We start from the raw sequence: 19,268 nt of genomic DNA, 5'->3' as shown, positions 1-19,268 counted from the left end.
CAAAAATTAGTGTTCACGGTCCAACAGGTGATTCAGCTCTTGATTTCATCTTTGTGTGTAATTATCCCCAGTGCCCGCAGGGGGTGCTAAATTACATTTTATGTATTCTACAGATTTTAATGTACAGTAGGTTTTATTTTCCTATCTAATGTAAGTCTCTGCTGTCATGCTTTCAAATTTTATGAAACATAATTGTAAACTGTTTTGCATTTATGTGGGAAAATTAAATGAAATATTTTCTTCGTATGATTTCTAGAGAATGCTTCCAGTTTAGGCTACAGTAGTTTATTATGATTATGATTAGTTTATTATAATTTATTTATCTTTATGTCTATGTAAACCACTTTAAATTACCATTGTGTATGAAATGTGATATATAAATAAAATGACTTTGTCTCACAGTATTATAAACATTTTGGAATCATGATTGAGGTCAATGTCACCCATGATCAGTGCTGAGAATACACTTATTATATGTAATCTGGATAAGAAAATCTGATTACAAAAATGTAGTATATGTAATTTGATTACAATGCATTTAAAATAATGTGCATAATACGATTACATTTACCTTTGAATGGATTACATGATTATATTCTTGGTTACATTACCTATCAGCCAACAGCAATAAGTGCGTAATTTAATGGTTATGCTCCAAAATTTTAAAAGAGCAGCCTAATCAGGTAGCATTGCATAAATTAAAGACAGTGCCATCACATCAGGGGCAGACTGGCCCGCTCAACTTTTGGTCCGGTTATATAATCCAATAACCTACTGTACATTCCTCCAAGCTGAAGTCGACTGTGGCAAGGAACACAAAACTCCATAAGATGTTGGTTAATGGAGAAAAATAACCTTGGGAGAAAACAGACTCACAGTGGGGGCCAGTTCTCCTCTGACTAACATCATGGATATAATGCCAATATTAGTTATGTATAGTGCAATTCATAGTTTAAAAGGATTAAGTGTTAAGGGTCAGTGTTTAAACAAAGTTTTTTTATGAACTGTTATATTAATGACTAATGTCATTGAAGTCCATCCTAGAATAACTGCAGAAGTTCACATAGATGCAGTTGTCCTTGTTAGTTGGCTGATGAAGGGTTTTGCTGGCAATTAATTGATAGTCTATGTATTACATTTCAAGAGTGTAGTTCATCATTAGAACGAGGTAATGCAAGCAGAGATCAGTTGGGTGCATCACATCATATCTACAGAAATCTACAGATATTCTCTCATTATTGATTTCAAAGCTTGATAATAAAACGTTTAATCCAGATTCCAAATGTCCTAAATAATAGCAATTCTCTTAAATGTAAAATACATGTATGTTCTCATTGTCTTCTATTTTGAATGATCGTTTGAGCACCTTTGTTTTAGACAGAAACTGACAAATAACACGTTTCTGTTTGATTTTATGTTTACTAATGTTTAAAGAAAGGAGTATTAATTGGTAATTAATATATTTACGTAATGATTAGATTTCCATAAAAATAATCCCAATCGGATTACCTAAAAAGTGTGCATTATATCATGTAATTGTAATCATACCAGATTGCATTTCAGAAGTAATCTACCCAGTTCTGCCCGTGATCCACCTGCCACTGATTCTTTATTTTTTAAATAAACAGACATTTTGAATATATGAATCTCTGATATTGTGCCCAATACTTTACCTGCTTCCATTTAGCATTAAGCACAGGTTCAATACTTGCAGTCCAAAGGTTTACTAGGGGAATGCAGAAAATGAATAAGCATCCTCATGATTTATTTCACTCCACTTTATTTTAGAGTTCCTGTGCATATGTGCTTATTCCTGTTTAACTAGCTACACTTTAAACATTACCTAATGTTTACCAAGCAATATTAAATGGCATGACTTCAAGGATTGTGCCAGTCTTGTGCGTGAATGCAGAGAGCCTTAAAATGACCACAGAGAGTTTCAAGCAGCCCAGAAGGGCTTTAAACAAAATCCTAAATATAAAGCAAAGCATTTTAATCAAATAGTTGTAAATTACAAGAAAGCAAGGCCTGTTTCTTAATTTGCAATAGCTTCACTACTTAAAAACACAAATTAATTCACAAATAAAGACAAATACTAGGCTTATATAATTTCTTTTAATGTGCACAGCATTATGTGATTTTACAATAAAAGCAAGGAAAGAGAATTTCAGTTTTCATATAAAAATATGATCTCATCTAGAGAGGTTGACTCATTTAAGCACATGTTTTGCAATAGATACTAAGACAGCAGGTAGACAAAGAAGTGTGTGTGTGTGTTCATCTAACAGTGAAAAAACAGAGAAATAGACAGGTTCGTTTATGTTTGCAGGGACAAAATTCCAACCCAAATTATATCTCTTTGTACTGCAGAAGCATATATAAAAAACAAAAACAAAAAGTTCTTCATCTTCAAAGACAGCAAACATATGTTAATGTGTATGTTAAGGCTGAGATAATTTTCTTTCATGTGAAAAGAGTTCAATCTTCACGACTTCTAGAAGACCTCACTAGGTTTATGTCCTTGGTGTGGTTAAGCTGAGTAGGTAAATTCACGTTACGTCTCTCTGGAAGCCACTCATAAAGCTGTTGCCCTGATGACCAGTTTAAAGCGTTTTGTGTCATAAAGCCAGGAACAGTCTCTTTGTTAGTATATTCTGAGTTGACAAAGGGTTCAGTGAGGGCACCTATTTTGCCTATGTTTAGGCCATCCACCATTTTCAGTGGCAGCATGCAGTGTGATGGGCAGTCTTTACATCAGTAGGGCCACACCCACTTTTCCTCAAAAATTTTAGATCCCCACCACCAAAAACAAACAAACAATCAAACATTAAACTTGGATTATACAAACCCCAGTGATGATGGCAAATAACACCATGTCCAAACCAGGCACGGTTTTAAAACCAGGCATTAAAATCAGTCTCTTCTATTTAAATCTGAAGTTTTGTAATAATCAGCCAGAATGGCAAAAGGCCATTTTGTTGATTACTTGGATTGTACAGTAGGGCTGGGAATTGATAGAAATTTCCCGATTTGATTTGATTCCGATTCACAAGCTCTCGAGTCAATTACGATACTATTTGATTCAATTCAGGTTTATTCCAGTATATTTCATTTACAGTATAATATCTATTTTTATAATAACTATTATAACAACCTGCTTACATATGAAATAATTAATTATCTGCTATTGCTGTAAATTAAACAGGAAAACCTTTTAACTTGGTACATTATGAAAATATAAATGTTTACATTTAACAAAAGGGCCCAAGCAATGCAGTTAAATTGCGATTATTTAACAGATTTAATAATAACACAACCAAAACTGAAGTAAACTTTAATAGTTAAAGTAAACATTTTTAAGAAAGGATTTTTAAGAATCAATATCGAGATTGTTCAAATGAAGATTAATTGGAAAATCAATATTTTTAACCAGCCTTATTGTACAGGGTAGCCCCGCCCACCATGAAATCTCACTGTTTCAAAATCCTACCACACATAACAAGGCATTGAATATCAAATATCAACTGGCTGTGTTGTATCTTGCAGCTATTTCACATTCAGTGTGGACAGACAAATTGTTTGCTCGAAAGTTGTTGCGCCTGGTTAGGACATGGTGCCGCTTCATCTTGTGCACTGTCTAGTGCTCAGCCTTTAAAAGTAAACTAATTTGACTGTGAGCCCATTACAGGGGAATTCAACACTCTTGTCGCACAGTCATTGGCAGGCACATGCACCGGCGACGGGCAAAGACTGCATGTCTTGCAAAACGATGCTGCACGTGGACAATACATGAGTACTGTGCTGCTGATGTTTATGTCATACGCAATGTGCGTGAGATGTATTGGCATGTGGAAAACCAAATTCTGGCCTTCAAGGAATAGTTCACCAAAAATATTTTATTTGCTGATAATTTAATCACCCTCAGGCCATCCAAGATGTATATAACCTTTCTTCAAACAGAACTGGATTCAAGATTTTTAGGAGTATCCCAGGTTTTTAGCCTCATCCGATGCAAGTGAATGGCCACCAATTTTTTATGGTCCAATAAGCATATTTAGGCAGCATCAAAGATATTTGACTCCAGTTGATTAAGTAATGTCTGCTCTGTTTACCACAGAGGAACGTACTTCACAGCTACAGAGAGATGGCGGAGGTGCCTATTTAAAGTTAAAAACATTTTAGCGATTTGTTTTTCACACAAGCGTATTGATTAACTTCAGAAGACATTACTTAATCGACTGGAGTCGTGTGAATTACTTTAATGCTGCCTAAATATGCTTTTTGGACCGCCAAATATTGGTGTGCATTAGATGAGGCTAAAAACCTGGGTTACTCTCCTAAAAATCTTAAATCCAGTTCTGATGAAGAAAGAAGGTCATATACATCTTGGATGGCCTGAGGGTGAGTTATTTATCATCATTTTCATTTTTGGGTGAACTATTCCTTTAAGGGTGCTAGTACACATCTACCAAACGGAATACTGAAAGAAGACCGAAGATAGCAAAGCTATTAGTTTTTTAAACAACGCAACATTACGTTGTTACAAGAATGAATGAAAGGGGACAATAAAACAACAGACTCAACACAAGTAAGGCAGAAACTGTGTTCCTAAAATGAGACAGGCTAACAAATTTCAAATAATTTTTTGAATTATTAACAGATGTCCCATTGGAATCCAAAATTGTGAGGAGATTATGTACTTGTTGAACAGAGACAGAGAGGATTATTGTTTCTTATAGTCACCTTAATACAGTGCATCTCCTGATAATCCCATCTCTGTTCACTTTTGTTTTGCCCTCTTTTTATTATAGAGGCTTTATTTTCATTAAACATTATCTCCCTGTGTTGGACATTGGTTTCCATTCCCCCATCCCACCCATTCCCTCTGGCTCTTTTCCTCTCTGTATCTTTACACCGCCTTGGTGGTGGTGATCCGAACACTGCTGAAGCACTTTCCGATGGCCTCGAACAGCGGGTCGCAGAACGTGTGCACACAGATGGAGTAGACTCGACTGACACAGTGGATCTCAATTAGGTAGCTCTTCACACAGGGCACCACCGCCCAGATGTGGATGAAGGAGAGGATTGCAAAGAAGATGCCCCATACGAGGGCGAGCGGGATGCCCACCAGGGCCGTCAGAAGCCTGTAGCACCAGTACTTGGTTACTGTGAAGGTGGTGAAGCTGGCTTTCCACACGCCATCAAAACTGTACGTGCCAGGGGGCTCAGCAATCACATCCTCAAATTCAACCTGGAGACAAAAAAAGAGTCCAGGTTTACATCAGAATGAAGTTGTTGTTAGGTCTAGATTCTCTTTTAAGAAGCTTTATTGAACACCTTTACAGACTTTTAACCTTTCCTTAGTTTCCTTGGTCATTGTGGGTCACCCATTTTTAAAATAGTTCTAAAAAAAAGTTCAGTTAGACCAAGGAAGGGTTATGGTTTTTACACCAAAAACAGTCGTAGTTTAGTTTTACATGACCATTTTCCACCCTCTCTCTTGACTCGTAGTATTAACAGGCTGTTTTTGCTACTGTACTTTAAAAGGCTGTAACATACTCTACTCTATGCAGGTATTTTAACGCAGATGCTTTCTAGCATCGGAAGCTCGATTTCGTACATTCCAAAATGTGTCAGACCACAATTCATAACACAACGCAATACATGTTGCATTCTCAATGTTGCCACAAGGGGAGCTATAGCAGACATTAGCTTAAACTGTCTGCACAGGGGCGAAAATTTCATCAAAATGTTGGGGGGGACAATAAACATAACAATTCTCAAGAGCAATTTTTGAAGGGGACACCAAGGGGTTTTTTGTTGTTGCCCCGTTTACGTTTGTATTATTTTATTTCTTAAACAATTATTTTAAGAATATATCATTATATTATTTACAATACACATATTTTAATGATATTTTAGGGGGGGACAACCCTCAGATGGGGGGGTCCTGACCCCCCCGCGATTTCCGCCTATGTGTCTGCATCAATAGTGAGTTTTCCTTTTCAACTCAACTACTTTCATGGCGGAGCAACAGTTTGAAGAGAAAAGTAAAAAAGAAGTTAAAGTCAAAATATTTCTAGCAACCTGAAAAATAATATCTAGTTTTTTAGCACAGATTTTTGAAGGAAACTCTATCGCCCCCTTGAGTACTGAGGTGTATTACTGACACAGTAACGCAAGAACACACATTAAGCACTTTCAGTCACACTGCGTGATAACAATGCGTTGGCCAAGTGCTCGCAAGTAAGTTTCTGGCCTAAGACTTATATGTGTAATTAAATTGGGACCACGGCTGGACTGGTAATCTAGCATACCGGGCATTTTCCCGGTGGGCCGACGCACTTTGGGGCCGATCAGGGACAGACTGGCAATTGAGAGAATGGTGGGTCGTCCAAAAAGGGCCGAATGTGCCGTGATAAGCTAAAATGAGCCGCCGTGTTATGCAGAAAGGACCCCCCCACACCACCACCATTTGGGCCAGTTGCTATGTAAAATCCCAGGCCAATTTCTCTTCCCAGTCAAGCCCTCATAGGAGCTAAATATTCTGGGTGGACTGGGGAGGTACCTTTGCATTGTGAATATTAGAGTTGGTCTACATAAAAGGCTGCTGCATACTAGACTACTAATATATAGAACAAGAAGCTTTAAATTGAAGACAGAAAATTTTTTCCATTAAAACTGAACGGATCTCATCCTATTCACATTTTACTTTTAAACTGACACATTCACATTCAAAACTAATTTGACCTTCGCATTTTATAAACATAGAGATTGTTTCCTTCATCCATATCAACTGTTGAACTCAACAGGCATTGGAAGAACCAGTCCCATTCTTTCTCCTCCCCTTCACCAATCTCTACATTCCTCATGGACAGCTTCTGTACAGTGTCCAGTACCTTGCTGACTGTACCAGACTGGTACGACCTGGCTCACACACATGTCACTTTATAGTTCTTTAAACCTTATTCATCATAGACAGATTAGACTTGTGCCTGACACCAAACACTAACATTTAGAAAAGGACTAATACACACACACACAAAAAACATTTTTTTTTTTATTAAGCCTCACATCTTAATGAGATAGTTCACCCATTCAGGTTTCGAACAACACAAAGGTGAATAAATTAGGACAAAATTTTCATTTTTGGGTGAACTATCCCTTTAATCTGTGTTGCAGGACACCTGCCTCTATATAAATATGTGTTTATTTCAGCTGTGACACTGCTGATTATACTGGGAGAGAGAGCACACACACTCACTCTGTTCTTCACAGTCACCCGTGAAAGTCAAGATAAAGCTAATATTTATTTAACAACTCCTTTTTTTAAATCATGTGATGTGTTTGAAGGTGGGTTTTGTGCCAATGCAACATAAATAAACGTATGCTATGCAATGCTATGTTTATGGCGATCTTGCAACTGATAATACATTAAAATGAATGTTTTAGACTAAGTGTGTTGAAGTTATGTAACAGTTAAATGATTGATTATACTTATCTAAGGACTTGAAACCATTATGGCTAAAATTGGCAATGACACTCCAAATTATATAGTCATATATAAAGCTTGTCCTAACCTTTCATTGATCTCCAGTATATCCCTATTGGCGGACACATAGTTTCCATTACTTGAATCTAACAACTATGACTTTATACACAGTTAAAATAAACAGTTCTGGAGCAGACTGCAGAGTGTTCTGAGATAACGCGACTGAAAGAAGTATCAACTTGCATTCTTGCCTGTGATTATATATGATCATTCCGCTTTGGTAATAGGCTAAATCACCAGTGTACAGTGCAAATTATGTGTCAAAATATTGTACTTGGAACAACAGTAGATCCAAAACAATGACATTGTCACAGGATGAAAAACTTCATTGTTTATTCTTTTCCAAATCTTCGATCACCATGGCGACTCATGTGAATCATTTCAAAATGCACATTTATGTGCAGTAACTTATAAAGGGTTTAGATCACCCTGTCATAATTTACTAACTCTCCTGTCATTTCAGACCCATATGACTTACTTGCATCAATGGAAAACAAGAGAAGTAATTTAGAAGAATGTTGACATAGCACTTTTTCCATATAATGAAAGTAAATGGCGACTGAGGTTGTAAGTCCCTAACATCTAATTTTTCATTCCACATTGGGATGTCCAGACACCATTTTATTTTTCAATATTTCCTTTTAGGTAGGTCTACTTGCCAATATCGATACCTAATTTATTTTTCTGAATTCCATATCAATGGTTTATATATTTTCTTGTCATCAAAACGATGTCTGAATAAATGAATGAATAAATACTTTACTCAAATGAGAACAGAACAATTCATTTTCAACATAATATTGTATTATCTTTATCAAGTGAAGTGCTTTTGTACATAACCCCACAGCAAAATCCAAACTACAACATTAGAGTTATTTTTGTCAAATGAAGTGCTGCATAATAGATGTGAGATATTGATTAAAGGAATAGTTCCCCCAAATTCTTCCATCATTTACTCATCTTATGCCATCCCAGATGTGTGTGACTTTCTTTCATCAGCTCAACTCAAATGAAGATTTTTATCTTCAAATCAATGTCTTCAGAAGTGATTTGATAGGTGTGCGTGAGAAGCAGATCGATACTGAAGTCCTTTTTTACTCTCTGTTCTATCAATCTCCACTTTAACTTTCACATTCTTCTTCTTGTGTTTTGAGAATTTACATTCTTACTGCAAATCGCTCCCCTATTGGGCAAGGAGAAGAATCTCAAGCAAAAAAGGACTTAAATATTGATCTCTTTCTCACTAATCATATCACTTCAGAAGACATGGATTAAACCACTGGAGTCATATGGATTACTTTTATGCTACCTTTATGTGCTTTTTGGAGCATCACAATTTTGGCAACCCTTAACTTGCATTGTATGGACCTACAGAGCTGATATATTCTTCTAAAAATCATAATTTGTGTTCTGTAGATTAAAGAAAGTCATACACATCTGGGATGGCAAAGGTGAGTAAATGATGAGAGAATTAAAATTTTTGCGTGAAGTATAATACAATTACCTTTGACTTATTATTATTGTCATTATTATTAGTAGTAGTGGTACAAAAGTGAATCTTACATAACTATACAGTAGTGATATATTTATGTTTTTCCATTTAAATTGAGCTTTTCTATGGTGGAAGCTTTTATTTAGAAGCCCTGTCCGTTTCTGTGTGTCTTTGATGGTAGCTTCTCACTTCCAGAAAAGCAGGTAATTACATGACCCAATATGATTATCAAACCACAAAAAGGCTGCTGTTTAATTAAATAAATATGCATCCTCTATGTGCCTTGCGATACAAAGTGAATTTGCACTCTGCTTTCTGTCATTTGCTACAAACAGGGCATGAAATGCTCATGATGATGATGATGGTGACTTTCCATGTATGAGTCAAGGAGCTCTAAAAGGAGCAGTCGACGTCAGCACAACGTCGGCTCCACACATTCACAAGTGCTCACATTTGAAGCGCAGCACGTGCAAACTATATATTTAGCCTATAGCATTCAACTCTTTGCGGTTTAATAATCACACTAAGACTAACATGATTTTAATTTGTGTGCTGAATGTTTACAGAATGACATTTGTACGTCAGAAGGTGTTGGTTTTTGGTATCGGAGCATTTTTACAAGCATGAGTACAAGTCCTTGAGCGCAATATCGTACCCGATTCTGATAGCAGTATCGGGACAATCCTTAATTCCATGAAAAATACATACTTATGGGTTCGGAACAACATGAGGGTGAGCAAATGATGACAGATTTTAAAACCCAAAGATTTAATACTGTAAATATATTGTCTCTGAAAGTTTTTCCTATATTATACTTTGTGGGGGATCTTTGCGTGGTCTGTCCAAAGACTATGCACAATCCAGATTTCCATGTGGAATCCTGCTCCAGCGAGCTATTAAAAGAATGCACTTTATGAGAGGAAAATATTCTGTTTCAAGGGAAAGCTACGCATGTGTTTCTGCACACAAGGATCTTTGATGTGGATGTCTGTGGGAGTGCACTTGGACGCTGAGTGCATTATGGTCTGGATATCCCGCTGCAGGAACGGCCCATGTGTGTGGGGGTGTGTGCATGCATGTACAGTGAATTTGTGAAATGGAGATGGGAAATCCCTGCTACGATCTCCTACGCAAGACCACTGCGAGACAATTTGCTCAGCCCCTTTTAAGGACAAAATAAAAGGACCATGTGCGTTCACAGCACAAAATTTGTTTGACTATTCAATCCCTTGAGACATCAATCCCATAATCTTCAACAAATGTCATATCTTAAATAGAAAAGTTATTCCAGTGTCTTCTGGATCAAATGTACAGCCAAATCTTAAGAACTATTCAATTCCATGTATCCTCAGGGACGTGACTCAGTCTCAGAGTCATATTGTGGTGGGAACACTAGGCTGGATAGGTTTTTAATAGGTGCCGTGTATTCCTATATTTTCGGGTCATCAGAGCTGAATCCCTGAATGACAATCAATAGCATTCAGAACTATTCTTTCTTTATGGGAAAGCTCGCTATGCAACACGCCCAGGAAAATGTTTTGTTAAGAATGTTAGGTGCACAGCCTTGACTCCAAAACAGGAAGCTCTTAATATTTCCTCTATAAAAAAGGCATTACTTTCCCATCGACATCTCGTCAATAGGAGTTTCCACAGCAGTATGTCACGAGCGTGTCAAACTTTCACAAACTCGTGCCACACAGTCCAAACATTTCACATTTCAAATAGAGCTGCTACTTGCGTTAGTTGTTTCCAGTACAAAAGTGTCAACTAGTGACCACTGACTCTCTACCACTTTTATTAAGAACATAATATTGACATTTCTATTCTCAAAATTTTGTATTTTTTGCAGTATGTATAAACTGTATTCTCTTTAAACACATTTCTGAAATTTCTTATGAAATGTTGCATGCACTTTTTTTTCATATTAAGTTATATTACGTCATGCATTTATCTATAAATAACATTAATGACACATTTTTCAGAGTGAATTGACTGGTTTTTTTTTTATTAAAAAGAACAAAAATTTAATATAAATAAATTATGAATGCATAACGCAAAAACAACAACAACAACAACAACAACAAAAAAAAAACGACAACAAAAAAGTAGTGAGGTTTTGACCTACCTTGACCACGTTGTCATTTATATGATTTGGGTCCCGGTTGACCAGGTCAATCTCCTTGGTGTGGACATCGTGAAGTGCCTTTTCGTTGACGCTGTCGTTATCCATTTCTTTATTATTGGGTTTGTAAATGTTCCCCTGTTTCCTGATGAACGGCGAGTGTGCGTATTCCTGCGGTTCCAAAGAAAACAGAAAATGAAGCAGGCGTGGAGGGGAGACTGGGGCTCAACTCAGCAGACAACCCTGGCATGGGATGGTTTTAAACGGATAGAAATTAAGCACCACACCCCTCTGGAACCAAGTTTCATCTTAACAACGCAAGGGGGCGTCATTTCATACTTTGAGCACAAACATACAACGCTCGCGCCTCGCTAAACGGTTGAAAACATGGAAAACATACTTCCAATTAAAAACATGTGCACATTAGGAAGTATTTACGTTTTTTTTTCTTTATATTTTCACATTATACATAATACTGGATGAGAAGTAACTGTGAGGGCGCTCCGTAAAAGTTGCGCGCGCAAATTTCACGCGCGCCACTGTTTATTTGAGATGAGCACGTAATTACTGGATTTAATGTAATTGCATTACTCCCAGCAGTTCTATGTTTGTAGAAATATGTTCTTGCTCAATTTAGGAGGAAGGAAGCAATATGTTACAGCACACAAGAACGAGTGAAGGTTTGACACAGACGTAGAAAGAATGTAAGTACGTGCCAGAAAAAGATAAGACAAATTGGCCAACGCACGAAATATAGCCAATAGTAGACAAAGGTTCCAACACACCTTCTAAATACATATATATAGCCTATTTAAGAACCAAATTATATCAGATTAATTTCTGTTGCATTTAGGAAAAAAATAAAAGCTTGCTCCACGAAGGGTCATATTTGATATACAATTAAATATCATATAAAATAAGCGTCAGCCTTACCTCTTCAGGTGTCCCGTCCGTGAATCCACTAGTCATGCTGTCCCGTGCCTGAAGAGCTATCAGATGTGAGTGGAAACAAGACAATCACTCAACATGGGAGGCGTGGGGACTGCTTAGCCGACAGTGGGGAGTTCTCACTGAGAAACACCCCTGCTCTTTTCTGTGTACTACAGCTCCATAGTGCGCATCTTACATCGCCTGAATGGCGTTTATCTGGTCTGTATGGCACAGAGTGGGAGTTTCTCTCAGTCACTCACGAGGACAGGCTCTGCGAGACCGAAACCCTTCATTAGCCTGCCACTCACGGAACTACGCAGTATTAGTGGTGGCGATTTTGACGTGATTTTTCCCAAATGAGAAGCATAACTGGGCACTGTAGAATCCCTCAAATAACATGTGGCCTATAAATGGCCTGAGAAGTTGACTTGAAGTGTATAACCTGAAAGTTGACTATACTGAGTTCGGTTTGCATTCCAAAATGTACCTCAAGACTTGCACATTGTAATGTTTTCATGGTCGAATATTCTTGTTTTTGCTTCCTCACATTTGTCTATCTTTTGATTTATTTGTCTATACTTTTCCTTTTTTTATCTATACATTTTTATTTTTACTCCTTTCAATTTTAGAGGTCATTTATCAAAGGTAACAAATATTTGACTATCAAGATCAGGTTCTGGCATAGTGAGGTGCAATGCAAAATATGCAAACAAAAACCACAGTAGGTAGTGAACAAAGGTCGTTTTAGCTCAGGTTAAATTGGCAGGATTATAAATGGTCAGGTTTAAGCGAGACAGAACACTAAGTTCTATTTAAACCATTTGATTAAAAATATATAGCATTAGATAATTAATATGATGGCATATTATATGGTTATAGCATATTTATTGGCTAAGCCTGTATGGTTTTCTATTCTTGCATATTTTTGCAATATGCACACAATTAGCTGATGTAACAGCTCCAAAAATACCAAAAAATAAAATGTATTTGTAGCTCATAGTACACAAAAAAATATTTTAGCCTAATTTTAAGTTGTATCCATTTCAATTTAATAACAACTTTCCATAATTGAATTGATTAGTCTTGAAGAAAATGTCATTAATAAAGCTTGCATTTTTAAAGATTTATACATTTTATTTGGTTAAAAATTAGGCAATTCAAATAGATGGAAATTTGTTATTAAATTGAAATGGATACATCTTAAACATAGGCTAAAATATGTTTTTGAGTGACACTGAAAACCCTAATATGTTGATTCTACTCGATATATTCATTAAGCTCGTTTCTTCAAATTAATTAAGTAATGGTGTCTCCAAAATCTGTGTAGTTATGTTAATTGTGTTAAGGTGTTCATATAGAATTTTAGAATTTTAGTTATTTTTATTTTAAGTCGGGTAACTAGATGCAAATAGACTAAACTCATATTTATATCTAAATATTGTTGTTTCTACTTAATTATTTTAGTTGAATTTACTTAAATTTAGGTCATACAATAACACAGTTTAACTAATGAAAACTATATGATTCTAGGTCAGTCATTAAAAAAACGTATTTCTCCACAGAAATGCATCTATTCCTGTACATCAGTTGCACATGCACAAGGATCACAACTGAGATAGTGTTGACAGGGTCCAACTTGACCAAAGGGGACACGGATCACCCTAATGGTGTCATCATACAAAATAACTATTTGCAACAAAGCAACATGGATAATACTACAAAAGAGCTAATACCTCCATGTATTCTTAATAAAAACTATTTAAATGCCCACATACGTTCCCTTTGACCAAGATAACATAATTCAATAATTGAAGCGAAAGGGGTTAGGAGAACTCCCCGTGTTTTCCCCATTTTGTACTCAATAGTTTGAATTAATTAACACTTAAAATCTTAAGTCTGTACATTTTTAAGAAAAATAAAATCAAGAAACTTAGATATTTGAGTTATGAGCCCAAAACTTGACATTTCAAATAATGTTTAATTAAGACAATTAAATTTTTCTACTAATTACAACAGTAGGGTTTACAGTGTAAACCTAAACATACTCTGCAAAAGAATAAGAATACAAAAGTACACTTAATAAAAAATCAGCTGTCAAGAGCAAATGAGCATGCAGGCCTAGGGCCGAACCCTTCTACAGATATGTGCTTGTTTTTCATTTTTATTTCTGTATTTTTTATGGGCGGGTACACAGTCAGCCTCAGGCAGAACTGCTAAGTTCAACATTTCACCTGAAGGTTTTCTCATTGCATAAATGGGACGTTAAATCTTGCACTTTAACTGCACGGCTTGTGCCATGATCTCCACGGTATGATGTCTAAGCAAAGAAAAAACCCAAAGTCCATCATTTTCAAAAAGAGAAAACACATCTTTAACCTCAAAATATTTGTATTTGGTGAACTTAGAGGCACTTAGTTCTGGTCTTTTATAAGTTGTGTATAAAAGTTGAGTTGTGTTCAGCATGTATGCATGACATCATTCAGAAGAGGTGAGGAAATGGCACCTGAGCTTCTAACGTTCCACTATACTTTCAAATATTCCATTTACCCGGTGGAGCCACTAACAAAGCACAATCGATGGCAAACAGCATGCAAGCAACTTTGCAGGCAAGCAAATCCCCATTTGGAATGGTTTATATTATATACATAATTGTAAATATAATCTTTATTATAGAAGAAAACACACAAAGAGTGTGCTGCATTTGTGCAGAATGGACTCTGTTACAGGCATGTACCTGAAAATCATAAATAGCATGTACAGTTAAATTATCAAAGTAGTCCAGCTAATATCATAGAAATCACAACTGCATCTTATTTTGGTATAAAACCTGTCATCTGAACAATATAAATATTAACTTAGAACCACTACAATACTATTGGAAGTAGCTGCATAATTTTTTTTATATCAGTGTTGCTACTCTTTAGCACATCATGCATTAATTGCAATAGCACAATATCTTAATCTTAAGGTAAAAATATCTTTATATATTAAACAAAAGCTTAATTGCACTTACCTAACAGTACTCAGAAAGCATATTCACACTGACACCACCCATTAGGAGTTTTATGCATCAATGGCTAAACAACGGAATGAATATTGCAGTTGTGTAATGAAATTCTTTCCTTCTCCGTGTTTTGGAAGTCATGGATAGGCAATCCTTCAGTTAATCACCATCAATAAAAAACAAAATACACCTTATGTAAGATGAAGAGAGTTGCATCAGGTATCAGGTGATTGATAGGTCAGGACTTTTGCATAAACCAGCTCTGGCTTTCAAGCACATAGTAATATGCTGTTACCATTCAACACTTCAATGTAGAGTGTTCTAACATCAAAACATCTCAGTTTTGCACAGTCTTGACATTGATGAATGACAAGCATCTTCCGATGCAGAAGAAAAGAGGCCCTATAAAAATGTCCATCAAACTGTTCCATATCACCTGGATGGGAGGCAAAGTCTTCATGCAACCCTGGACCACTGGCATCACTACCCTGTAGACACAAAGAGCCCATTACTATGTTTACAAATACATAGGATTAAATAATGATCATATTTTGGTGAATGTATGTTTATACTCTGCACTCTGAAATGTTTGAAAACAAAAATCTGAGGTTGTAGATATTCTGTACTAAACAAATACTGGATCTGTCAGGCAGCATTACTGGCCCATAAGGAATGAAAAACAGGTCATATCCATGTAAAGTGTGTTTTTAGTATCTACAGCACACGTCTACGTGTTTAAAACTAAATGTATAAGATTTAAATAAAGATCTTTTAGGAAATGTTTCTGTTTGTAAAAGAAGCCTAATAATGCCAGATTTTTCTGGATGTTGCCAAGGGGTTTGCTGTAGAGTTGCTAAAGTGTTCTGGGTGGATGCTTTGATCTTATCTGGCTAATATGTCAGAACCACTCATTCCTAAGCGAATAGGGTCACCACTGTTACGCTGTGTTGTAAAGTTTACGGTCAGTCACTTGTGCTAATAAGCAGGGTTTAACCCCGAAGTGCTGCTGAACTAAAACACAAAGGTCAATCTTCAAGTTTGACTGAGTTTCGGCTTGCATGTGTCTAACTACTAAGAGGTTGGAGGAAAACACTTGACTAGAATGCCAACAATCCAACGTGAGTTATGTGAGGACGTTTTCACTATTAGTGGAAATACATTACACTACTATGGGGAAAAAAATCACTTTACATTAATGCAAACAAATAATGCTGGAACTGGAAACTATATAGTATGTCTGAAAATGTAGGTTTATGTGCTGTACAAAACTAAACTTTAACCGAAAATAAAATGACTCTCAAACATAGGATAAAAGCTAAGCTATACAACTAATAGCACTTTCTCTGTGGAATGTCTTGATTAAAAAACAATGTTGACGATTTGTTGGGTCGACAACCATAACGTATGAAAATGAATCACTTCTACTAAAAAAAGTAGCCTACATATTTACAACATTTTTAACTTTACTTATTTGCATTAATGTGTACAACACAAAATATCAATTATTAAGGTGAACTTAGAGTGATACATTACGTAAATTGTGTAATTGTGAGTTCCATGAACTTCATTGGTTTACAAATCCATAAAATTATGATTTTACTAACTCAAACCATCAAGAACAGAAATGAAGTTGTGAGGCATGCACATCAGCCCTTGCGCTTGAATCATTTTCTCATGTTTGTTTGGCCAAAATAACTTTTTGGTGCTTTCATTCAGTCGTAATTAGGAATACATAGCTCTATATTATTGATTTGGTTTTAAGTAGTTGTTTGGTGTAAAGTCACCATCTGGGTAAGTGTTTGCACATGTGAATGTGCTCAGTCATTATTTCCTTTTGAGACAATTAGATAAAATAGAAACAATAATATAAAAGTTCATTTGAAACAATGTGCTGTAAGTTGTTAAATCAAATTGGTGTGACATACCTTTTTAAGTAAATAAAGTTGAATGAACTGATACATTTGTGTATGTCTAACAAAGGTAGTTATGCTAGCATCAAACTAACATATATTGAATGTTTTGCTGTCATCATCTAGATGGGAAGTGGCCAGGGTAAATATGCTGCAATTGGGCTGTGGAAAATTTGACTTGGTGCTCAACAAGAAGCCTTTTCATACCAAATATGTATACAACTGAGAATCCCGAAAAGAATCCCTGCAACAAATGCCATAGGAACGGCCAGAAACGTGGTGAGGATCCGGTAGAAGACATATTTCGTCAGCTCAAACACGGCATGACTGCCAATCCACACACTGTCAAAACTGTGCATGGAGATGGGCTCAGCAATGACGTCTTCAAAGCCAACCTGTGGAGTCAAACACGAAAGAAAAATAGGTAATAAGGCACACGCTACTTAGAATAACAAATTAGCCCTTACGTATAAAAGAGAAATATTTGTTGCGCACATGCAGCGGTACAGGCTATACCTTGTCGAAAATAACTACACTCACACACACTGACAACATGCAATATAAAGCACGTGAATAGATGCGCGTGAAAATAACTGTGCATAAAACCGAAAAAATTGAGGCTTATGAACTGGTCAACAATGTTAATAGCACCAATGTTTATTTCGACAGAAATAAGTTATACAAAATGAGTGATATTAAGCTGTAACCTACCTTTATGTGTCCGTTGATATCTTTAGGGTCTCTATCCTGTACTGGCGTGTACATGTTCGGATTCTTTCCAAGTATAGGTTCAATCGATTTGTTGAATTCTTCCTCATTCATAATGACACTGTTCTCCGACTTTTCCTTTTCAATGCCCATTTTTGTTTTTGGAGTCGGCGAGGCGCAAAGTCCTCTCTGTTGCTCCAGCTGTCCGCGCAGTGCGCGCTCATGGCAGGACGCGTCCACGCCCCGTCCGGATAAACGCGACCGGCGTAGACAAAACACACAAGCGCTCAAATCAATGCGTATAGCAACAAATGTGGGCCAACAATAAGAAACTTTTTGGGGTTAAACCTCTGTCTAGCCTTTCTTATCTTACATTGTTGATTGAAAAAGAATGCAAGGAATCTGAAGAGATTGTTATTGTTATTTACTCTTTTGCATGATAATTAGTTAACTCTTTTAAGTCATTTCCTCACAGTTCATTCATTCAAGCATTCGTTCATTCATGACTGGCAACACTGGCAGCCAAACAATTGTCCACAGATTTAGCTGATTCTGAAGGAAATTTGTACTTCAATTCACCAAAGTGGCATTCAACTGATCACAAGTATAGTCAAGACATTAGGCCCCTACTGATGTAAAAAAAACCAGCACCATCACTATTTGAAAAAAGTCATTTTGGATCAAATCTAGACAGGCCTCATTTCTAGCAGCCATCAATCTAACACCTTATCCTTGAGAAATCATGCTAAATTGCAAATTTGGTACAAGAAAATCCCTTGCCATTATATCAAACACAGTTGAAAGCTATTTGGTTCATTAAAAGAAGCTTAAAATTGTCTTTGTGTTTGTTTCTGAGTTGCCACAGTATGCAATATGACTGGCATGTCCTCAGGTCAATATTAGGTCAAAAGTGGCCAAAAATAAACAGTTTTCTCTAGAAATTCTAAAGGCAATCATTGTTTTGAGGAATGAAGGCTAAATTGAAATTGCCAAAAACAAGTCTCTAGTTTGAGAAATAGACGCCTCACATGTCCTCCGCTGACAGCTTCATTGAATTCTACCCACTCAACACCAGTTTCATGTACATCAGTAAAGAGAAGACTCAGGGGTGCAGGCCTTATGGGAAGAATTGCAAAGAAAAAGCCACTTTTGAAACAGAAAAACAAAAAGAAAAGGTTAGAGTGGGCAAAGAAACACAGACATTGGACAACAGATAATTGGAAAAGAGTGTTATGGATCTGAACCCCATTGAGCTTTTGTGAGATCAGCTAGACTGTAAGGTGCATGAGAAGTGCCCCACAAGACAGCTTATCTATGGGAAGTGCTACAGGAAGTGTGGGGTGAAATGTCACCTGAGTATCTGGACAATCTGACAGCTAGAATGCCAAGGATCTGCAAAGCTCTCATTGCTGCATGTGGAGGATTTTTTAATGAGAACTCTTTGATGTAGTTGAAGAAGTTCTGAAAATTTCTTTCAAATTGTAATAGCAATTTTTCACATTATTAATGTTCTGACTATACATTGTGATCAGTTCAATGACACTTTGTTA

The 19,268-nt window shown here is 36.4% G+C and overlaps 2 protein-coding genes across 2 annotated transcripts; both read right to left on the bottom strand.

The window, feature by feature from the left end:
• Positions 1 to 2,800: 2,800 nt before the first annotated feature.
• Positions 2,801 to 12,316, bottom strand: LOC127640555 (caveolin-1). Its single transcript, XM_052123177.1, has 3 exons — positions 12,100 to 12,316; positions 11,170 to 11,337; positions 2,801 to 5,251 (listed from the first exon to the last, which is right to left on the bottom strand). The coding sequence occupies exons 1-3, from the start codon at positions 12,133 to 12,135 to the stop codon at positions 4,910 to 4,912; spliced, it is 546 nt and encodes a 181-aa protein (XP_051979137.1). The 5' UTR covers positions 12,136 to 12,316; the 3' UTR covers positions 2,801 to 4,909.
• Positions 12,317 to 14,054: 1,738 nt separating this feature from the next.
• On the bottom strand, positions 14,055 to 17,949 carry cav2 (caveolin 2). The gene is made up of 3 exons (XM_052123230.1): positions 17,722 to 17,949; positions 17,218 to 17,405; positions 14,055 to 15,588 (listed from the first exon to the last, which is right to left on the bottom strand). The coding sequence occupies exons 1-3, from the start codon at positions 17,869 to 17,871 to the stop codon at positions 15,438 to 15,440; spliced, it is 489 nt and encodes a 162-aa protein (XP_051979190.1). The 5' UTR covers positions 17,872 to 17,949; the 3' UTR covers positions 14,055 to 15,437.
• Between the last annotated feature and the right edge of the window lie 1,319 nt (positions 17,950 to 19,268).

This window comes from Xyrauchen texanus, chromosome 49 (assembly GCF_025860055.1).
Source record: "Xyrauchen texanus isolate HMW12.3.18 chromosome 49, RBS_HiC_50CHRs, whole genome shotgun sequence".
Taxonomy (NCBI): Eukaryota; Metazoa; Chordata; class Actinopteri; order Cypriniformes; family Catostomidae; genus Xyrauchen; species Xyrauchen texanus.
Note: the sequence above shows the minus strand (reverse complement) of the source record. Positions and strands in the feature narration are given on the sequence as shown.